The following is a 25,000-nucleotide window of genomic DNA, read 5'->3' on the forward strand; positions in this document are numbered from 1 at the left end:
GTGCGAACATTGATGTCAATGGATAAGATAATTATGTGAATGTATAAATAAACGAATAAATGAAAAATATAAATAAATTAAAGATAAATAAATATAAAGATAAATGAATAAATTTTACAAAAACGATATACAAATATATCAATAAATGAATGAACAAATAAACAAATAACCAATGTAGATATATTTTATTTAATTACCAAAACAGTTAAAGTCGCGTGTACATATATATGCAGGTCTGACATCCGAACAGCTTATGAGCCTAGCTTAACATTGACATAATGTAATGGACAATATTTTGGTCATTTTTTAAAGATTTCCATTACAACAATGAGCCCGTAAGAAATTGGGTTATCAGACCTGCAAATAAGTGCATGTTGGTTAAAATATTATGAAGATGGAAGGAAGTAAAATCAATCCATACTCCACCCCTCTCCCTAAATAGTAACGCGTAATGATATGATTACAATAATAATTTGTGACGTCAGATTATCAAACGTTAAATTTCACTAAAAATCAGATTCTTTAAAAAGAAGTATCATTTAAATGTTTTTGAAGATGGGTTTTTTTTAATTTAAAGGTGACAAAATAGGAATCGATTGAAGGGTAGAATAAAAGATATCTTACACTTTTGCGTTTTGGGATTCGAACTTTGTTCCCAACGCGTACTCGCAAGCTCGTGCAGCGGTTGGGAACACGCCCGGAATTCCAATAGGCAAGAGTGTAAAAAACGTGTATTATTAAACTTGAATCATAACGCTTCAATTTGGATACATAGAGAATTTTAATTAGCACAGAAATAAATAATTCACTACAGTAGACAGTGTTAGAAAGTCTTACTACTGACATAACAAAAAACTTGACCGTATGTGTGACCCTTCGCCTCACAACGGTATTAAGTCGGGATGGTTAAGATTTTGAAAATTGATTTTATAGCCAGAAATATCAGACTTGTGTTGAGTTTGTAAGCTTTATTGAGGAGAATGGACACCATATTTTAGGGTGCTAATGCCAACAATTCAAATGTTTGACCAGTTTAACATTTAATTCAGATTTTAAGCATCTGGTTCGTTCCGACATTATACCGTTTAGAGAAGATGGGTCACATATATAGAGCAATATCCACTAAACGTGCTCAAACCGCTTCACATAGGATCCCTGACTAACAGCAACACGTAACATGTAGAACGAGACACTACGCCTGTTTGGCAGTATTACATTTTTTTCCAACATAGACAACGCTGTTACCGGTTAGGTACTCCTTTTACGCCTGAGTACGGTGAGAGAATGTGAGTAAAGAATCTTAACCGAGAACTCAACTATGCGCCGACGAGCGAGGCTCAAACCCAGGACCTTCCGATCCGAAGCGAGTGTCAAAACACTAGACCACATTAGCCAAAGTTCCAAAGCTTGATACTTACAATGTTTTTTTTTTTGTTTTTGTTTGTTTGTTGCTTTAGGTCTCTTCCAACACAATTGAGGTTATATGAGAGACCGCTGAAACAAAAAAACAAGCAATCTAACAAAAATAGTACAAATGTAAATCAAAATCATAACCTAAAGATATCATAAGCTAAATTATAAATAACCAAGAACAAACAGGCAGAAGATTTACAGAAAAAAAAATATCCCCTGTCAAAAATACAATCACAAACCAAAGAAGCAGGATAGGCTAGTAAAGAGAAGAAGAAACGACATCACTATCGGATCGTACACCCATGCGAACATCATAGGTATACGATTCAAGGGTGATGCTCCCATCCAACCACCCGCCACTATCGGATCGTACACCCATGCGAACATCATAGGTATATGATTCAAGGGTGATGCTCCCATCCAACCACCCGCCACTATCGGATCGTACACCCATGCGAACATCATAGGTATATGATTCAAGGGTGATGCTCCCATCCAACCACCCGCCACTATCGGATCGTACACCCATGCGAACATCATAGGTATATGATTCAAGGGTGATGCTCCCATCCAACCACCCGCTTACAATGGTTTAATGAGATATCCACTAAAACCAGTATAAGAGGTCCCATAAAGACGATTATCGGCGTTACTGATGTAACGAACCAGACATTTGACTGTATTTCCTGCCTGCAGCTTGACAACACAACTCATTGACGATTGGTCATATTTATCAATGTGGTCGATATTTATTCTTGCAACAGCTACATTATTGGCAACAATTTCCAAGTTCGTCTCTCTCCCTGAGGAAGAAATGCAATGCATAAATTGAGCTTTATATAGCGCAATATCCACTAAATGTGCTCAAAGCGCTTTACAAGGGGTCCATGGTCAACAGCAACATTAAACATGTAGGACGGGACATGACGCCTGTTAGGCGATATTACAATTTTTCGGACAAAGACAACGCTGTTATCGGCCAGGTATTCACTTTACACCTGAGTACGGTGAGGGAATGTGAGTAAAGAGCCTTTTCCAAGGACTCAACTATGCGCCGAGCGCGAGGCTCGAACCCAGGACCTTCCGATCCGAAAGCGAGTGTCATACCACAAGACCACATAGCCGCACGAATATACACTGTCCATATCGCCTTTAAGCCCAGTCATTCTGGGGAGGCTTATGCGTGCTTAACTCACTCAACCCTAACACCGACTATATCCGTAGCTTACCCGGGTTACTTTTACCCCATGTCTATTTATTACATTTTTCTGAGACAAATTATAAGCGTAGTTAATGTTTTTAGTTTTACATGTTAATGGTATTTGAATAAAACATTCTATGTACGTGTTCATTTTAAATACATTTTTCCAATTTTCAAAGGTAGAAAAAATCTCTAGGATTGAGTGAGTTAATGCAGAAGACATTGGTTATGTATCTCCCGTGTTGATACGCTTACCAAAAAATAAATAGATAAAGAAATTAGTCACACTACAATATATATATATATATATATATATATATATATATATATATATATATATATATATATATATATAACACGAAAGAACTCGAAAATAGGTTAAATTTGTTTGTAGGTAACCATGGCAACCGTATAGAGGCACATTGGGTAAAAGATAATGGTAAACAAAATGGTAAAGCATCTATGTATTCATAAGTCGATGTTTAATGTATATTGGCTATAACGCTTTTCTGTTAAATGTGCTATGGACATTCTGTACATTAAATCCAGACCCCCGATAGCTCAGGTGGTAGACCACTCGCTTCACACGCAAAGGGACCACGATCGATCCCGGGTGCATTCGATTTTTTTTTGACTGACCCCCTGTCCACCCAGCAGTGAATGGGTAGCTGAGTCTGTTAGATTTGGCGGAAAGTACTTCACAATTGACTAGCATCCTATCCAAAGTATAGCAAGTAATTGCCTATTGTTCGTTTCATGCTATGGAAACCGAGATTAACTCCACCTTCATTGGCCTAACGGCTCTGAAGGACTAGTTAAAAAAAAACAAAACAAACAACTTTTTAAAAGACTAACATTACAAGAAAACAAGGGTGATATCATTGTAAAAAAAAAAATACAAAAATAAACCAAAAAAAAAACTTAATCTTTTATATAGCGCAATATCTACTAAACGTGCTCAAAACGCTTTACAAGGGGTCCCTGACCAACAGCAACACTTAAAATTTAGAACGGGACATGACGCCTGTTAATGATATTCTATTTTTTGGACAAAGTCAACGCTGTTAACGGCCAGGCACTCGTTTTACACCTGAGTACGGTGAGAGAATGTAAGTAAAGACCCTTCTCCAAGGACTCAACTATGCACCGAGCAAGGCTGGAACCCAGGACCATCCGATCCAAAAACGAGTGTCATATAACAAGACCACATAGCCGCAGTACAAAGTACTGGTTCTAGTCTCCTTGGAAGTGTTGATCTGCTGATTCCAGAGTGATGACATCATAATTTATAGCCCAAATAAATGCTGGTTGTCAATAAAGATCATCCATCCTCGCTCTTGTATGTGACCCTTCGTCTCAAAACGGTATTAAGTCGGGATGATTAAGATGCTGAAAATTGAATTTGTAGCCAGAAATATCAGACTTAAGTTGAGTTTGTTTGCTTTATAGAGGAGAAGGAATATCATATTTTACTGTACTAAATGCCAACGTTTCATATTTTTGAACAGTTTGACTATAATTTGACTTTTTAGCATCTGGTCCATCCCGACATATACCGTTTTGAGACGTTTGGTCACATATGCTACGTGATTATAGGAGTTTACTATACTAAACATCCTGCTATTTAAATATTTATATTAAGAAATTAACCCCATCCTTACCAACTATATGAAAATCGTCACATTCGTTACGATGCAGCCAACATTATTCTCATTCTGATTTCTTTGTAAATCATAATATTTGTACAAAAATACTTGCTATAGTTAAAGTATATTAACACTGTACTGAAGAGCAAGTTTAGCAGGAATAATATGTATAGCAAGAACTTACAGCCTTTGTGTTTGCGTGAAATAAATATATTTTTGTGTAAGTTGGGTGTAAAGTTTTTTGGAAAATCCTGAAAATGGTTGGTAAGGAGAGAGTTAAGGAACAGGCATCGTTGTCAGATAAAGAACTAAACAAGAGTGTATGAAAGATGCCAGACAAAGCAAGAAAAGAAAAGTAGAAGAAAGAACATCTCAAAAAAATCAGTCGACCTCGACTGGGGATCGAACCTCAGACCTTTTGATTACAGGATCAAAATGTATTTATGCTTCGCCATGATTCAATAAAATACCTATTCATTGTTTATGCATTGTTATGCATTGTTTATTCGACAAACTGGTTATAGATAGTTCAAAGATGACGTCACTCAGATCTTTGTTATTGTTTTTTGCCATCCGCGTTTTTGAGTAATGCTCACCGAACTGTATTAACCTGACTATAAATGTTCATGGATACACACAGTTTTATGTATTGGTCCGTTATGCTTCCGGATGGCAATGTTATGATCTTCTTAGCCAAACGCATACTATCTATAGGGAATGAGATTAGCTGAAGAGAAGCGTCCCTTGATTGGTCGTCACCGGCGGAGAAGTTATTTGTAAACAAACCAACTACAAGCCAAGCCGCTCCAAATACAAAATTTATTATTCATATTTCTGTACAAAAATGCACATCATAATCAACGTAGATAGATCTTTTCTGTCGTTTTCTCCATTATGTAATGTCAACTATGATGTAGACTACATATTAAAAATAAAAGATGGTTTGTTTACAAATAACTTCTCCACCGTTGACGTCCAATCAAGGGACGCTACTCTTCCGCTAATCTCATTCCCTATAGATAGTTCGAAGATGACATCACTCAGGTCTTTGTTATTGTTTTTTTGCAATCCGCGTTTTATGAGTAATGCTCACCGAACTGCTTTAACCAGACTATAAACGTTCATGGATACACACAGTTTTGTGTGTTGGTCCGTTATACTTCCGGATGGCAATGTTATGAGCTTCTTAGCCAAGCGCATACTATCTATACACTTCCAATACTTACAATTCTTTACAGGCCGAGCAAATGACATGGCAGTGAGTTGAAACGTGTACAGCCCATCAATGGGAGCCGTGTAAATCCCGGTTGCAGGATCGTAATTGTCTCCGATATTCTCCTGGACGTTGGTGAATTTCAAAATTTGTCCCGTGCTAACTTTAGTTTTGGATGGCAGCAAGGCAGAGAATGCCGACGTGAAGCTGTCTAGATAAATATAGGAACAAGTACAAGAATTTATTATTAGACCTTTCCTGGCCAATGACCATCATCATCATCATCATCATCATCATCATCATCATCATCATCATCATCATCATCATCATCATCATCATCATCATCATCATCATCATCATCAGCAGCAGCAGCAGCAGCAGCAGCAGTAGCAGCATTATCATCATCATCATCATCATCATTATCATCATCATCATCATCCTCATCATCATCATCATCACCACCATCATCATCATCATCATCATCATCATCATCATCATCATCATCATCATCATCATCATCATCATCATCATCATCATCATCTTCTTCTTTTTCTTCTATATCATCATTATCATCACCTATTACATAATCATTACCATCATTTATATCATCTAGATCATCTCAACTATATCCTCATCATTATCTTCGTCTATTTAATTATCAACAGCTTCATAGTTTGTGATTGAGCGTTGGTGATACAGTTTGAATTCAAAATTCACAAGAGTGTAAAAACCCTATTATTCTACCCCATCGATCGATTTTGATTTCGTTATCTCTGAATAAGGAAAATGTCCAAACATACTTGGTAAATCTTCTGTCTTTTTTTTTAAAGCTAATTTTTAAAAAAATTCAACGTTGGCTAATCTGACGTCACAAATTAAAAAACAGATCTGAACAAGTCTAAGAAATTGCAAACGTTGCTATAAGAGCCTCTCAAACCTATTCAAATATGTCTCTGATCTCATGCGTCCTGGTTCTGGCAGATTATTCCACGAAACCGAAGCGGAAAAACAAAAGGATTGTTTACCTTACAATAGGGAATGAGATTAGCGGAAGAGTAGCGTCCCTTGATTCGACGTCACCGGCGAAGAAGTTACTAGAGATAGAACGTCATTATGGTTCGCGCATGTGTCTCTCGTCCTCGCTTCCTGTGAAACCGCGCGGTTAGTTAAATAGTTTCTCAGCGATTTTTAAGTTGACGTTCTCTCTGTAAGGTGATGTCCAATCAAGGGACGCTACTCTTCCGCTAATCTCATTCCTTATAACAAAATGAGTTGTTTTGATGTTTGGGACAGTATCGGTGTGCCTAAAATCATATTCTCTTTATTTGAAAGTTACTAATTTTTCTAGACATTTTGGGGAATATTGTATAAAGAATTTTTAAAGTTTCTGTTGCTATAATTTCCTTTCGTTTGGTTTCCTAAGAGGATAATAACATACTAGCTATTTCTCTGACGTCGATCGTTTTTGGGGTTTGTTTGTTTGTTTGTTTTTTTGGGGGGGGGGGGGGGGTTTGGTAATGAATTTGTTTCCATTTTTTTTTGTTGGCTGAAAAAGGGTTTTTACCCCGAAATGTTCCGGTTTATTTATTTTTTTTTTTTTTTAGTTTCTTTCTTTAAGCTGTTATATTCATCTTTGTTTATCATTATAAAAATAATATATGCGTATTGATTACCTTTTTTAATCAAATCCATAATAGACTGGCTTTGTTTGATTTCTGTGTTTTCCAGGACAGTAACCCGTGATGCCACTGTGGAAACACAAATTGTAGAAAGTAAGTTGTGAACAAGAGGATTTGTGACCCTCCGTCTTAAAACGGTATTATGTCGGGATGATTCAGATCCCAAAAAGTAAATTTAGAGATAGAATGATGAGAAATTGGAGCTTAGAAGTTTTTGCAATGCAAGAAATAGTCTTTATACTCCACCATAACGTACAGAAATTAAACCCAAGTTGGATAAGTGTGGCTATGAATTCAATTTCCCTTACCGAGTGGATCTCGACATAATACCGCTTTGATACGGTGGGTCACATTTATGCTTGTAGTAATTTTGGTAAAGGAATCATGGATTTGAACTTTTGAAAATCATAACTCGCCGACATTTCAGTTGGAACGTCATTGAATTGGGGGGAGGGGGGGGGTCCGATTGCTCAGTCGGTAGAGCACTCGCTTCCCACTACAAAAGGGACCGAGATCGATCCCCGGTGCAGTCGAGATTTTTTCTGACCCCCCCCCTTCTGTCCACCTAGCAGTGGTTGGGTAGCTTGGTGTGTTTGATCTGGCGAAAATTACTTTGCGATAGACTAGCGTCCTTAATGGTCTAGGGGTGTGTCATTAACATTTGGATCAAAGCGTCACTAATGTGAATTGATGGTTTAGTGGTAATTTACTAACATTGGGTCAGAAGGATAAGGCTGTGAACTAATGGCCTAGTGGTAATTTACTAACATTGGGTCAGAAGGTTATGGTTGTGAACTAATGGCCTAGTGGTAATTTACTAACATTGGGTCAGAAGGATATGGTTGTGAACTAATGGCCTAGTGGTAATTTACTAACATTGGGTCAGAAGGATAAGGCTGTGAACTAATGGCCTAGTGGTAATTTACTAACATTGGGTCAGAAGGATATGGTTGTGAACTAATGGCCTAGTGGTAATTTACTAACATTGGGTCAGAAGGATATGGTTGTGAATTAATGGCCTAGTGATAATTTACTAACATTGGGTCAGAAGGATATGGCTGTGAACTTGTGGCCTAGTGGTAATTTACTAACTTTGGGTCAGAAGGATATGGTTGTGAAATAATGGCCTAGTGGTAATTTACTAACATTGGGTCAGAAGAATATGGTTGTGAACTAATGGCCTAGTGGTAATTTACTAACATTGGGTCAGAAGGTTATGGTTGTGAACTAATGGCCTAGTGGTAATTTACTAACATTGGGTCAGAAGGTTATGGTTGTGAACTAATGGCCTAGTGGTAATTTACTAACATTGGGTCAGAAGGTTATGGTTGTGAACTAAGGGCCTAGTGGTAATTTACTAACATTGGGTCAGAAGGTTATGGCTGTGAACTAATGGCCTAGTGGTAATTTACTAACATTGGGTCAGAAGGTTATGGCTGTGAACTAATGGCCTAGTGGTAATTTACTAACATTGGGTCAGAAGGTTATGGCTGTGAACTAATGGCCTAGTGGTAATTTACTAACATTGGGTCAGAAGGTTATGGTTGTGAACTAATGGCCTAGTGGTAATTTACTAACATTGGGTCAGAAGGTTATTGCTGTGAACTAATGGCCTAGTGGTAATTTACTAACATTGTGTCAGAAGGTTATGGTTGTGAATAATGGCCTAGTGGCAATTTACTAACATTGGGTCAGAAGGTTATGGTTGTGAACTAATGGCCTAGTGGTAATTTACTAACATTGGGTCAGAAGGTTATGGCTGTGAACTAATGGCCTAGTGGTAATTTACTAACATTGGGTCAGAAGGATGTGGCTGTGAACTAATGGCCTAGTTGTAATTTACTAACATTGGGTCAGAAGGTTATGGTTGTGAACTAATGGCCTAGTGGAAATTTACTAACATTGGGTCAGAAGGTTATGGTTGTGAACTAATGGCCTAGTGGTAATTTACTAACATTGGGTCAGAAGGTTATGGTTGTGAATAAATGGTCTAGTGGAAAATCATTAGCATTTAGATCAGATGGTTATTGGTGTAAATTAATGTAATAGTGGCAATTCATTAATCTTTGGGTCAGATTGTTAAAATTGTGAATTGATGGTTTAGTGGCAATTTACTAACATTGGGTCTGAAGGTTAGATTTGTGAATTAATGGCCTGATGGTAAGTCATTAAGATTGGGGTTAGGTTGGTTGCGAATTAATGGTCTAGTCGTAGGACATTAACATTTGTGTCAAAATTGTAGTTTAGATTGGTTGCGAATTAATGGTCTAGTGTTAGAACATTAACATTTGTGTCAATATTGTAGTTTAGATTGGTTGCGAATTAATGGTCTAGTGTTAGGGCATTAACATTTGTGTCAAGATTGTAGTTTAGATTGGTTGCGAATTAATGGTCTAGTGTTAGAACATTAACATTTGTGTCAATATTGTAGTTTAGATTGGTTGCGAATTAATGGTCTAGTATTAGGGCATTAACATTTGTGTCAAGATTGTAGTTTAGATTGGTTGCGAATTAATGGTCTAGTGTTAGGACATTAACATTTGTGTCAATATTGTAGTTTAGATTGGTTGCGAATTAATGGTCTAGTGTTAGGGCATTAACATTTGTGTCAAGATTGTAGTTTAGATTGGTTGCGAATTAATGGTCTAGTATTAGGGCATTAACATTTGTGTCAAGATTGTAGTTTAGATTGGTTGCGAATTAATGTTCTAGTGTTAGGGCATTAACATTTGTGTCAAGATTGCAGTTTAGATTGGTTGGGAATTAATGGTCTAGTGTTAGGGCATTAACATTTGTGTCAAGATTGTAGTTTAGATTGATTGCGAATTAATGGTCTAGTGTTAGGACATTAACATTTGTGTCAAGATTGGGGTTAGATTGGTTGCGAATTAATGGTCTAGTGTTAGGACATTAACATTTGTGTCAAGATTGTAGTTTAGATTGGTTGCGAATTAATGGTCTAGTGTTAGGACATTAACATTTGTGTCAAGATTGTAGTTTAGATTGGTTGCGAATTAATGGTCTAGTGTTAGGACATTAACATTTGGGTCAGAACGTTATTGTTGTGAATTCATGGCTTAATAGTAACTTGTGTAACCTTTGTGTGTTAATGTTATAGTTATGAATTGACAGCCTAGTGGTAAACCATTAACATTCGTGTCAGAATGTGATGTTTGTGTATTAATGACCTAGTGGTAAGTCATTCACATTTGAGTCTGAAGGGTTTGGTTGTAAATTAGTGGCATAGTTATAAGTCATTAAGATTTAGGTAATACCATAATGTTTGTCATTTGATGGCCAAGTGGTAATTTACTAATCACTGGGTCAGAATGTCATGGATGTAAAGTGAAAGCAAAGTGGTAAATCAATTACCTTTGAGTTAGAACATGACGGATGTGAGCAGATGGCTCAGTGGTGTGCCACTAACCTTAAAGTTAGAATGTCAAGTATTTGAACAGATGGTCTGATGGTAACTCACTGCTCTGAACTGTTCATTGTTGAGTAAAGGTTCTTTACTAACCTTCTCTCAAGTGTAAAATGAGTACCTGGTCGTTAACAATTGCAATATCGCCTAACAGACGCCATGTCTCGTCCTACATATTGAGTGCTTTCTGTGTGCTAGGGGCCTCGTGTAAAGCGCGCTGAACACGTTAAGTATATATTGCTCTATATAAATGCTCAAGTATTTTTTTTAACGCAGTGGCTATTTTTACAGTCCCATAAAGATGGTTCTTGGGGCTAATTTTATAGTCCCATAAAGATAATTCTCGGGGCTAATTTTATAGTCCCATAAAGATGGTTCTCGGGGCTATTTTTACAGTCTCATAAAAATAGTTCTCAGGGCTATTTTTAGAGTCCCATAAAGATCGTTCTAAGGGCTATTTTTAGAGTCCCATAAATATGGTTCTCATGGCTATTTTAGAATCCCATAAAGATGGTTCTCAGGGCTATTTTTAGAGTCCCATAAAGATGGTTCTCATGGCTAATTTTATAGTCATTATCTCGTCCAATCTTTGCGTTGAGGTCACCAAGCATTATAGTTGGATTTAGCTTATCATAAAAACTTTGTTTCTCGTCCTCTTTTTTGTCCTCTTGGGGCATAACAAATAATTACTGTTTATTAAGCATATTTTGAGTTGAATCTTGCCTTGAGTAATCGTTCTCCCATATTTTTGCCAAATCAAAACATGGAATTTGTGACAGACCTTCACACGTATTCGGACAAACATAGTTGGTTGTTTATAAACAATAACGTGAATGAAATCGACCTCTCTCTGATCATTGTTATTGTTTTTATACTGCCAGACGGATGACTAGTTATCACACGATTTTCTCGATCATATTATAAACGTTTAAGTTTACACAAGATTTTCTGTGTTGGTTCTAATGATCAAGCGATAGAAAATTGGATAATTTACTTAGACACATATCATCGATCGTATAACCTGTGTAGATTGCTATGCTTACCAATCACTGCCAGTAGTTCCAATATCTGAGAGGCATAGTTATCTATTCACCAAACTATGTGTAACCTTAAACGTTTGTAGTCCGATTGATAAAATTTAGTTAGAACTTCCCATAACAATGACTGGCTAAAAACAATATCAAAGAGCTGAGTGGCGTCAGTTTTCTTCCTTCTACATTACCTTTTGTGTTCATTTTTTGAATTTCTGATTGTTGGGATTTCAGTTGTGTCAATTCATTGTCAATTTCACTCTGTTTTTGACTGGTTGATTCTTTTAGTTGTGTCAGTTTATTGTCAATTTCATTCTGTTTTTTACTTGTTGATTCTTTTAGTTGTGTTAGTTGATTGTCAACTGCACTCTGTCGTTTACTTGTTGATTCTTTCAGTTGTGTTAGTTGATTGTCAATTTCATTCTTTCCTTTACTTGTTGATTCTTTCAGTTGTGTTATTTGATTGCCAATTTCACTCTGCAGTTGACTTGTTGATTTTTTTAGTTGTGTCAGTTGATTGCCAATTTCACTCTGTTTTTGACTGGTTGATTCTTTTAGTTGTGTCAGTTTATTGCCAATTTCACTCTGTTTTTGTCTTGTTGACTCTTTCAGTTCTGTTAGTTGATTGTCAATTTCACTCTGCAGTTGACTTGTTGATTCTTTCAGGTCTTTGTTGATGTTTTCATGATCTTTTAATTTGACACCCAAATAAATCTGTGTCCATTCCTGATCTTTCAGCTTGACTTCCTGTTTGAAGAGTGTGTCATTCTGGAGAACAACCATGTTATTTGTTTCAGTAAGGCTTGTTTTGATATGCGTCACGCTGTCTTGGAGAGAGGAGAATGCTGTTTTTGTCACGTACTCTGTGAATTAAAAGAGTTGAGCCTTTATATAGAGTTATTAATGTTATTATTATCATTATTATCATCATCATCATCATCATCATCATCATCATCATCATCATCATCATCATCATCATCATCATCATCATCATCATCATCATCATCATCATCATCATCATTATTATTATTATCATCATTATTATTATTATTATTATTATTATTATTATTATTATTATTATTATTATTATTATTATTATTATTATTATTATTATCATTATTATTATTATTATTATTATTATTATTATTATTATTATTATTATTATTATTATATATTATTATTATTATTATTAGCTGCTTTTGAGGTCGTACTTGCATCAACGAGACTGACATGAACAAACACAGATCTTATTAGAACAAGGTGGCTGCCTGTTTGACATATCTAAGCGGACGTAACTGCACTAAAAGGATAATCTAATATTGACGACTAAATAAACAATTACGTCCCTTGATTACTACTCTATTTTTTTTTCTTTATATATAATAATAAAATCTAATTGCTTAATAAGGGGAGTTATTGGACACTTTGAATGAAATTATAACTGACGGCTAATCTCGTCATCCGTCAAGTTTTAACTAATATTTTATTATTTTGATATCAATTTACTGTAATATTGATTTTATAGGAAACTGAACAAGGGGTGTTATAATAATAATAATAATAATAATAATAATAATAATAATAATAATAATAATAATAATAATAATAATAATAATAATAATAATAATAATAATAATAATAATAATAATGCTGAAAACGTATATAGCGCTATAACTCCGAGACACCAGACTCTAAGCGCTTAAATTATTACAAATTACATGGGCTGAAACATACTCATTCACACGCACAAGCATACACACACACACACACACACAGACACACAACACACAATATAAACCAAACCTATCTTACTTCTCATACCATCTACTAAAGACGAAACAGATATGTTGTAAGCGAACGTTTAAAAATAGACAAAGATTCTTTTTCACGAATGCTCTGTGGTAAGGCGTTCCAAACAGAGGGTCCGGAATGAGAAAAGGGATCTCTTTCCAGCATTTTTCCGTATTCGAGGGGCAACTAGTTTGGCCAATTAAATTATAATATACGATTCTTACACTCTTACTTTTTGGAATTACGGAAGTGTTCCCAACCACTGCACGAGCTTACGAGTGCACGTTGGGAACAAAGTCCGAATTCCAAATACCTACGCAAGAATGTACGACATCTTTTTTTCTACCCTCAGTCGATTCCTATTTCGTCATCATTGAATAAAAGACATTTTCTAAAATATTTGAATGATACTTCTTTTTCTTTAAATCTAATTTTAATCAAATTAAACGTTTGATAATCTGACGTCACAAATTATTATTGTAAACTTGATATCATTACGCGTTACTATTTATGGAACGTTGTTATAATACCGTGTGTTTTTTTTTCTTCCAATATTGAATATTTCGTAACCTCGGAGAAAGCCCTTCCAAAGTCGGGCGGCCCTCGGTCAGAAAGTTCATTAAAGGTCAAAAACTGTATATTATTCTAATTATTCCACATTACCCTGGCCACTGGTGTATCCTTTCAGTAGCTTCTCCAGCCTTTCTATCGTATCGTTCTGGTCTTTCAATAACCTTTGCTGTCCTCGAATCGTCTCACTTTGTTGAGAATTGACTTCCTCTTGTCTTTCGATGGATCTTTCCATATCCGACAACCTTCCCATCAAGTAGGTCATCACGTGTGTTATGTCTTCATCTGTCACGAGAAAACAGACATTTTTTTTTACCGGCTTCCTGCCAGAAAAAGATGTCTTTCAAATACCGATTGATTTTAATGGCCCTCACCTTGGCAAAAACTCCCAAAACATGGTACTTAAGGAAGACCTCGCGAGGTCCCAGGTTTGAGAGTTTTTTAATTGTTGTTGTTGCCAAAATGCGAGTCATTTAAATCGATCGATATTTGAAGGACAAGGTTGGATTTCTGGCCAAATTAAATTTGAAAATTCGACTTTTCCAAAGTATGGCAGTTAATTGGTCACTTCTATATTATGGTTGAACATGAAACTGGAAAAATTCAAATAATTAGTTTGCTTAACCCTTCATTTCCATCATCCAGCCATTCTCAAATCAATTATAGACTTACTGGCAACAGTGATGTTTGCTTCAGCCATCATTTCCATCATCCACCCATTCTCAAATCAACCAACGACTAGACTTACTGGTAACAGTGATGTTTGCTTCAGCCATCATTTCCATCATCCAACCATTCTCAAATCAATTATAGACTTACTGGTAACAGTGATGTTTGCTTCAGCCATCATTTCCATCATCCAACCATTCCCAAACCAATTATAGACTTACTGGTAACAGTTATGATTGCTTCAGCCATGATTTCCATCATCCAACCATTCTCAAATCAATTAAAGACTTACTGGTAGTGATGTTTGCTTCAGCCATCATTTCCATCATCCAACCATTCTCAAACCAACCTAGAACTAGACTTACTGGTAACAGTGATGTTTGCTTCAGCCATAATTTCCATCATCCATCCATTCTCAAACTAACCAAAGACTTACTGGCAACAGTGATGTTTGCTTCAGACATCATTTCCATCATCCAACCATTCTCAAACTAACCAAAGACTTACTGGCAACAGTGATGTTTGCTTCAGACATCATTTCCATCATCCAACCATTCTCAAAGCAACCAAAGACTTACTGGTAACAGTGATGTTTGCTTCAGCCATCATTTCCATCATCCAACCATTCTCAAACCAACCTAGAACTAGACTTACTGGTAACAGTGATGTTTGCTTCAGCCATAATTTCCATCATCCAACCATTCTCAAACCAACCAAAGACTAGACTTACTGGCAACAGTGATGTTTGCTTCAGTCATCATTTCCATCATCCAACCATTCTCAAACCAACCAAAGACTAGTCTTACTGGTAACAGTGATGTTTGCTTCAGTCATCATTTCCATCATACAACCATTCTCAAATCAATTAAAGACTTACTGGCAACAGTGATGTTTGCTTCAGACATCATTTCCATCATCCAACCATTCTCAATGCAACCAAAGACTAGACTTACTGACAACAGTGATGTTTGTTTCAGCCATCATTTCCATCATACAACCATTCTCAAATCAATTAAAGACTTACTGGCAACAGTGATGTTTGCTTCAGCCATCATTTCCATCATCCAACCATTCTCAAATCAATTAAAGACTTACTGGTAACAGTGATGTTTGCTTCAGCCGTCATTCAACCATTCTCAAAGATAAAGAACTTAACAAATGTGTATGAAAGGTGCCAGACAAACCAAGAAAGAAAAATACAAGATAAAACATCCCAAAAAACAATCTCAAAGCAACCAAAGTCTTACTGGCAACAGTGACGTTTGCGTCAGCCTTCAGTTCCTTCATATTCAGCGTCTCATCCATATAAAACATCACACATGTGTAGGTGCCTGTATCTGGAATGCCTGGGTTCTTGATGGTTACTCTGATGTAACTTTTACTGGCATCGCTCTCCACATGACCTTCTGCCTATTGGAAACAAACATTGAAAATAATCAATCATTTCGATGATTAAAAGCAAAGGAAGTAAAATAATAATAATAATAATGATAATAATAATAATAATAATAATAATAATAATAATAATAATAATAATAATAATAATAATAATAATAATAATAATGATAATAATAATAATAATCTTAATAATAATAGTAATAATAATAATAATAATAATAATATAATAATAATAATAATAATAATAATAATAATATAATAATAATAATAATAATAATAATAATAATAATAATAATAATGAACAAAAACAAAAATATTAAAGTAACAAAAAAAGAGAAATAACTCCTCCCCCCCCCCCCCCCCCCCAACACACACATAGAGACAAACAAAATAATAATAAAACCTAGCCAAAATGAAACAAAAACAAAAGAAAACGACAAACAAAAAACTAACAATAAATGGAGACCCTATCACTCTTTATGTATGATGATTCATTCTTATAATTTTATCTAGGTAGTGTTATTGACATCGTGGTTGGAAGGGGCTGAAGCTGATGTGAGATAACGGACTGAAAAGGCACGAGATGTTTACAGGTCCTTTTATTAAATGATTAAGGACTTTCTTCTTCTCCTTCTTCTTTCAGCTTATCCCGCAGTTTGCAGGGTTGCCATAATGAATGCCTCACCTCCATACATCTCGGTTCATCGCATCATCTTCCTCCAGGCCCAGTTCTTTCATATCGTCCTTTACCTTATCCCACCATCTAGTTTTTGGGCGTCCCTTTTTCCTTTCCCCCGCTATTTCTTAGTCCAATACTTTCCTTCCCACGTACTGCCTCGCTCGTCTATTTACATATCCGAACCATTTCAATATATCTTCTTTCATCTTTATTGGTACATTCTCCACTTCAGTCAACCTTCGGGTTCGTTCATTTCTCACTTCATCTTTTCTTGTCCAGCCAAGTGACCATCTCAACATCCTCATTTTTGCCACCTCAACTTCTTTATCTTGTTTCTTTGTTGTAGCTGCTGTCTCTAAGCCATATAACATATAACACTGCTGGTCTGTTGTATATATTTAAAGGACTACGAACAGCAAATTACCTATTACGATCTACGAAAGACGAGAAAAGAAACGAAGATCTGTCCTCAGAGTCTCTTCGTTATCTTTTTCGTCGTTCATCGAACGTTGAAGGCTTGGAAACGTAATCGCTAACTTGCTAATATTATCATCAATGATAAATTAAATGTTCTTTAAGCTCAAGTGCTAAGCTAGTCCTGTGAATTTGGCCTAAATAATTTGATAACGATGTTAAGATAATATATGAATTCTATGTCAAAATTAGGAAGATCCGATAGCTCAATTGGTAGAGCACTCGCTTCACACGCAAAGGGACCGAGATCAATCCAGGGTGTAATCTAGATATTTTCTGACTCCCCTCTTCACCCACCAGTGATTGGGTAGCTCGGGTTGTAAGATCTGGCGGAAAGTACTATCGGTATTGTCCGTGTTTCACGCTATATAAACCGGGATAATTGTTTACAAAAGCCTTTTTGTTCACTCCCTTACCTCTGGATTGTTTATAAAACAATACCTTATATTGACGTCTATACCGGGCATTGTTTACAGAAGCCTTAATGTTGACTCCCTTACCTCTGGATTGTTTATAAAACAATACCTTTATATTGACTTCTATACCCGGACATTGTTTACAGAAGCCTTTATGTTAACTCCCTTACCTCGGGCTTGTTTATAAAACAATACCTTTTATTGACGTCCATACTCGGACATTGTTTACAGAAGCCTTAATGTTGACCCCCTTACTTCTGGAGTGTTTATAAAACAATACCTTTATATTGACTTCTATACCCGGACATTGTTTACAGAAGCCTTTATGTTGACTCCCTTACCTCTGGATTGTTTATAAAACGATACCATCATGTCGTCAGAACGATAGAAGACCATAACGATGCAAAGATGTTACAGTCAGATTTAGACCCATTGATAAGTGTTCAAACTCGTGGCAAATGAATTTTCATCCCGAAAAATGCTCTGTGATGTCAATCTTCACCAAGAATAAGACATTGAGCTTTGACTACAAAATATTTGGCCAAACACTTAACTCTCTTCTTACCAGCTATTTTCAGGATTTTCCCCATAACTTCACACCCAAGTAACACAAAAATAATTTTTTATCACTCTGACACAAATAGCAGTAAGTTCTTGCGATAAATAATTGTATTTAGCAAAACATGTTCTGTTCATTTTCTTTAAATTTTCGGATGTACGAAAGAAATTTGAATTAGAAAAATGTTGGCTCTATCGTAACGAATGTGACGATTTTTCTATAGTTGGTAAGGAGAGGGTTAGACATGTAAATAGTATAACGTACGTTGGAGTCCACTTAAAGAACACCTTGCAGTGGGTACATCATAACCACCATATTGTGACAAAAGCCTTCAAAAATTACATTTTATCAAGATAAATCCCCATCTTTGTCCCGAAAAGACAAAGGCACAAGCATATTTGACCCATCGTCTCAAAACGGTATTATATTGGAACGAACCATATGTTTAAAAGCCGATTAAAATGTTAAACTGATCAAAATATAAATTGTTGTCATTAGCGCCCTGAAATATGGGATCCATTCTCCTCAATAAAACATACAAACTCAACACAAGTCTGATATTTTTGGCTATAAATTCAATTTTCAACATCTTAACAAACCCGACTTAATACCGTTTTGAGGCGAAGGGTCACATATGTTCAACTAGTGACACCTATTTTGGAGTATGCTTGTATTCCATGTGACCCCTACAATATTAAGGACATAAAAGCCATTGAAAACACTCAGAGGTTAGCTGTAAGATTTGCTACATATTGCCACAAAAGACGATACCGGGGTGTGTGACAGGAACTCAAGACATACTAAGATGGCCAACACTCCAGACTCATAGAGAGAACGCGCGCATACATCTGTTTCGCAAAATGCAAACTCTCAGCCATAAGCATTCCAAATCTACATTCACAATTTACAACAAAAAAACAAAAGATACTTGACCAGGCTTCATCACACCAACTAATACCACCAGCCATTTGTAAGAACAATCGCATACAAATACAGATTGTTCTCTAGAACAATACGTGAATGGAACAAACTACCACATGACATACTACACATCACAGACCCCGACATCATTTCAGCGCGTTTTCCACATAATAAAAACCTTGTATCTAAACTAATAATGATCTCTCAGAGTGGTTATATATCATAAATTATAGGGTTTTTCATATTCTACAACATATGTAATTTTCATGCTTTCAACCCTGTTTGCACAATTCAAGTTTTTTTATAACCTAATTCCACCTACTACAAAAACACCGGGAGGATTGAATGTCTTGAGTGACAGGATTAGTGTGGTGTGATAGAGAACATTGATGTGTATAAGATTTGCGGTGGTGGGCACAATGTGCCTTTTGCATCTTATGGTCTTAAACTTGAACTGTGTATAGAAATCTATCCTACTCCTGACGATCTCACCCCAAGCTTGATTATAGAACCATACCTTTATATCCATGTCTATACACAGCCATTACCCACAGAAATGTATCCTACTCCTGACGATCTCACCCCAAGCTAGTCAACACCGCTATACCCACACATTGTCTACAAAAACCTACATATCTTATCCCGAGGATGCTTATAGAACTATACCATAATGTTGACAGCTATACCCAGACATTGTCTACAAAAACCTACATATCTTATCCCGAGCATGCTTATAGAACTATACCATAATGTTGACAGCTATACCCAGACATTGTCTACAAAAACCTACATATCTTATCCCGAGCATGCTTATAGAACGACACCATAATGTTGACAGCTATACCCAGACATTGTCTACAAAAACCTACCTATATTATCCCTAAAATGCTTGTAGAACGATACCATAATGTTCACAGCTATACCCAGACATTGTCTACAAAAACCTACCTATATTATCCCTAGCATGCTTATAGAACGATACCATAATGTTGACAGCTATACCCAGACATTATCTACAAAAACCTACTTATATTATCCCTAGAATACTTATAGAACTATACCATAATGTTGAACGCTATACCCAGACATTGTCTACAAAAACCCACATATCTTATCCCGAGCATGCTTTTTGAACGATACCATAATGTTGACAGCTATACCCAGACATTATCTACAAAAACCTACCTATATTATCCCTAGCATCCTTATAGAACTATACCATAATGTTGACAGCTATACCCAGACATTGTCTACAAAAACCTACATATCTTATCCCGAGCATGCTTATAGAACTATACCATAATGTTGACAGCTATACCCAGACATTGTCTACAAAAACCTACATATCTTATCCCGAGCATGCTTATAGAACGACACCATAATGTTGACAGCTATACCCAGACATTGTCTACAGAAACTTCCCTTAACCCTCTCCTTACCAGCCATTTTCAGAATTTCCAGCAAAATGTCAAACCCACCCAACACAAAAATAGACTTTTCTTACTCAAAAAAAAAAAAAAAATTAAAATAAATAAATAAATTCATTCTATACAGAATGTTGCTCAGCATAGTGAGCTCTACAACAAAGTGTTTAGTATTTATAGCTGTAATCAAAGCATTTCTTTAAATTTTGTAATGCACAAGAGAAATCAGAAAGCGAAAATTGTTGGTTGTGTCGAAACGAATGTGACGATATGGTTGGTGGGGAGAGAGTAGATAATGAAGATTTCACCTTAGCTGGTTTATAGATAGTATGCGCTTGGCTAAGAAGCTCACAACATTGTCATTCGGAAGTATAACGGACCAACACACAAATCTATGTGTGACCTTGAACGTTTATAGTCTGGTTAATACAGTTTAGTGAGAATTACTCATAAACGTGGATGGCAAAAAAAAAAACAAAAAACAAACCAATAACAAAGGCCTGAGTGACGTCATCTTCGTTTATCTATAAAATCATACCTTCATATTCCCGGCCATACCCAGGCCCTCGACAAGTCCTTCGTGACTGACCACGGCGATCGGTTTTTGCCCATTCTTCAGAATCTCCAGAGTGACAACGTTATGAGCCCAATATGCAGGGCCGTACGAATAGCAAGTTAGATTTATCTCGTCTGTAATCATTGTATGGAAAGTTTCCGGAAATACGTCAAGACGTAGCGTGGAGCCTGTAGATGAAAAAACATTTTTATCACTTGTCTTTCTCTCCCTCTCTCTCTCTCTCTCTCTTCTCTCTCTCCTCTCTCTCTCTCTCTCTCTCTCTCTCTCTCTCTCTCTCTTTATCTATCTATCTATCTATCTATCTATCTATCTATCTATCTATCCATCTATCTATCTATCTATCTATCTATTTATTTATCTATCTATCTCACACATACAAACACACATACACACGCATATGAATATATATATATATATATATATATATATATATATATATATATATATATATATATATATATATATATATATATATATGAGTGTTGGTGGGTACCTACCTACTTGTAAATACTAAAGTGCTCAAACAAAAAAGAGCGGTGAGGATTTACCGGAACAACTCGCTGTCCGCATGACCCTTACGGTAGTGCATAAATCAATCGAGCATGGAATCGGAACTCAGAACTGTATCGCTTTCAAACCAATTGGATTCAATAGTCTGATGTCATGTCGCCCAGTAACGGCGGCCATCTTGGTTCTAAACAAAAAAATCTGTACTTTTTATTCTTCATGCTGGCTAGAACTTTTCATATGTCTTGTGATCAGAATGTGTAAAAGTCAAAACATGATCAGATTTATATTGTTTTTTTCCCTCTGGATACGCTTTTATGCTCGCCGGAGAAATATTTCAAACGGGCGTCCGCCATTGTTCCGATAGTTTAGAGCCAGTGTTACTAAGTTACCATGCGTCATTAGGAAGGAAGTGACGTTACGACTGTTAAAGAGTATTCACATCCAATTAGTGTAAACAATCTCCCCGATGTCTTGGTTTTAATTGAACGAAAGAGAAAAAAATTGACATCCAGCAGGAAATTCCTAGATTGGAAGGATAAGTGTTGAGGGGAGGGAGGGGGCATGGGGTAAGGTGAAAGTGAAAGAGAGACGGGTCGTCTGATGACGTAGGACATGCGAGTGTCAAGGACCCGTGTCGGACAGGTGTTCTAACCCCTTAACAGCGAAGCTGATTTTTTGTTTTCAGATAATAGTTTCTTTTTATATAAGCGTCCAGTGGCGCTTACATCGCTTGTAATGAAATGTTTAGAAAAAATTTTAAAATCTGAGCTCCTACAAAAATGTTATGACCTGAAATTGCTAGATCCGTACCAATTTGCATACCAGCAACATCTCAGTGTTGAAGACGCACTATTAACCGCCACAAATTTGATCTCGAAACACCTTGACCAAACGCCCTCGAATTACGCCAGAATCCTGTTTGTCGACTTTTCGTCAGCTTTTAATGCCATGAACACAGATATTTTGCTTCAAAAGTTGTGCAGCATGGATATTCCAAACTACCTTATTAAATGGTATAAAGAGTTTCTGACCCATAGACCGCAATGTGTAAAATTGGGTGAACATATCTCCAACAAAAGAACGTTGTCGAACGGATGTCCCCAAGGCTGTGTGAGTTCCCCAATCCTGTACATCTTATACACCAACGACTGCAGACCATCCTTTGAAAATTGTTTTATAGTGAAATATGCAGATGATACTGCTATTCTTGGCTTATTAAAAGATAAAGTTACCGAAAAGAATTATTTCAAACAAATAAATATATTCACCGATTGGTGTAAACAAAATCAGCTTGAATTAAATGTTGAAAAAACGAAAGAACAGGTGTTTGGTGTAAAAAATAAAAACGACTTAAAGTGTGTGGCGATCGGTAAAGATGATGTTGAGATAGTTGACCATTTTAAATATTTAGGAATAACCATTGATAGTTCCCTCAATTTCTCTCAACATATTAATATAATATCTAAGAAAGTTGCCCAAAGATTATACATCCTAAGGAAATTGAGAACATTTCAAGTAAGGAAGAAAACTATGTTAAGAGTTTATGACTCATTGATTAAAAGTGTAATTGCGTTTGGCTGCACCATATGGTTTGGAGGATGCCGACTTAAAGATAAATCAAAAATTTCAAAATCTATCAAAGAGGCATCAAAAATAATAAACCATCCTCTTGATGGAGTAGAAAGAATTCATGGAAAAGCAATAGAAAGGAAAGCATTCTCAATTACCAACAATAAAAAACATATTTTATACCATGAATTTAGTCTTTTACCATCTGGGAGAAGGTTTTGTCAGATTAAATGTAGAACTAACAAGTATAAATCAACGTTCGTTCCATCAGCAATAAAAATTTTGAATATTTCATATGGTACAAAAAAACCAAGGATTGATTCGTTGACTGATTAACTGATTAATTTATTTAATGTAAGATTAACTGACCAATTGATAATGATGATAATTTTTGGTGTCGAATTGCCACAATCGTAACAAATTGAAAACGAAATGAATATGTTTATGTTGTGTATATCGCACGTGTGAAAGAAAGAGAGAAGAGAGAGAGAGAGAGAGAGAGAGAGAGAGAGAGAGAGAGAGAGAGAGAGATAAAGAGAGAGAGAGAAAATAAGTAGGAGTGAAATATCTGTTCAATCTTAGTTATCGTTTAACATTATAACAAGTGTAACTAAATGACAAATTACCATATTTATGGACAATAAAGATCTATTATTATTATTATTATTATTATTATTATTATTATTATTATTATATGGCTATGTGTGCGGCTATGTGGTCAAGTAGGATGACACTCGCTTTCGGATCGGAAGGTCCTGGGTTCGAGCCTCGTTCGGCGCATAGTTGAGTCCTTGGAAAAGACTCTTTACTCACATTCTCTCACCGTACTCAGGTGTAAAATGAGTACCTGGCCGTTAACAGCGTTGTCTTTGTCCAAAAAATTGTAATATCGCCTAACAAGCGGCATGTCACGCCTTCATGTTAAACGTTGTTGTTGACCAGGGACCCCTTGTAAAGCGCTTTGAGCACGTTTAGTGGAAATTGCGCTATATAAAAGCTCAATTTAATTTAATTTAATGGAGAATACGGCGTTTCCATAAAGAGAATAGTCAGAGCATCGCGACTCGGACTTCAATTATCAAAGCGGGAAGTTTTGGTGTTGGGTAAAAATAAGATCGAATTTCGCCTTTAAAGGGATACATTGCTACTGGGTTTTGCTCTCTCTCTCTCTCTCTCTCTCTCTCTCTCTCTCTCTCTCTCTCTCTCCCTCCCCTCCCCCTCCCCCTATTTCTTCATTGTTTTCAACTCACTGTTTCTGATTGCTATTTACTTTTTTTTATGATTAGCAAATTATGAGGTAGGAGTGTCATACACAGGATGCTGGATGGTGCGTGCAATTTAATCCTTTGCCAGTGACACTGATTTTATGTTTTCAGATAATAGTTTTCGTTTATATTATTTTCATTGTAGAATAAACAGTTTCAACCATTGCAACACAGGCTTCGAATAAACTATAATTGCATTGTCGTTATTTGTCTTTTGATGAAAACAGTAAGATCTCCAAGTAAGATTGAACCTCGCCTTTGAAAGGTTAAGTTGTTGAGGTTATTGTTCGTTTTTTCTATTTCAAACGCAACTTTGCTGTTTCTTGTTTGTTTTTTTCTCACTGACAAGCGCTGTTCTTACCCGCATGGCTTGCACACACACACACACACACACACACACACACACACACACACATAAAATGATTCATCTATTTGACAAAACGATTCATCTCGGGTTAGTTTGTGCCATGACAGAACCCAAACCGAGCGGCTTGGCGTCCGAAAGACCTATCCATACAAGACTTGGTATTCGCAAGACCCTTTCAAACAGTGTTTCTGTGTTTGCGGATTT

At 36.1% G+C, this 25,000-nt stretch overlaps 1 protein-coding gene across 3 annotated transcripts in view; it reads right to left on the reverse strand.

The window, feature by feature from the left end:
* The window catches only part of LOC144960565 (uncharacterized), a 25,904-nt gene that overhangs the window by 288 nt on the left and 616 nt on the right, over nucleotides 1–25,000 (reverse strand). The window contains exons 2-9 of one of the 3 annotated variants that reach the window (XR_013642876.1): nucleotides 21,047–21,252; nucleotides 15,885–16,047; nucleotides 14,062–14,253; nucleotides 11,799–12,470; nucleotides 7,147–7,221; nucleotides 5,487–5,684; nucleotides 1,924–2,216; nucleotides 1–1,697 (exon numbers count right to left, since the gene is read on the reverse strand). The exon at nucleotides 1–1,697 is cut by the window's left edge and continues 288 nt beyond it. Coding sequence is in view for 2 of the 3 variants with exons in the window: in XM_078893775.1 (XP_078749901.1) it covers nucleotides 1,996–2,216; nucleotides 5,487–5,684; nucleotides 7,147–7,221; nucleotides 11,799–12,470; nucleotides 14,062–14,253; nucleotides 15,885–16,047; nucleotides 21,047–21,252 (1,727 nt within the window). In the remaining variant the exon portion in view is untranslated. Of the gene's footprint in view, nucleotides 1,698–1,872; nucleotides 2,217–5,486; nucleotides 5,685–7,146; nucleotides 7,222–11,798; nucleotides 12,471–14,061; nucleotides 14,254–15,884; nucleotides 16,048–21,046; nucleotides 21,253–25,000 lie in introns of those variants that run through there. The other 2 variants (XM_078893775.1, XM_078893776.1) reach the window with 2 other exon arrangements.

The sequence above is a fragment of the Berghia stephanieae genome, chromosome 15 (genome assembly GCF_034508935.2).
Source record: "Berghia stephanieae isolate SIO BIC M18660-M18661 chromosome 15, UCSD_Bste_1.3, whole genome shotgun sequence".
Lineage (NCBI taxonomy): Eukaryota > Metazoa > Mollusca > Gastropoda > Nudibranchia > Aeolidiidae > Berghia > Berghia stephanieae.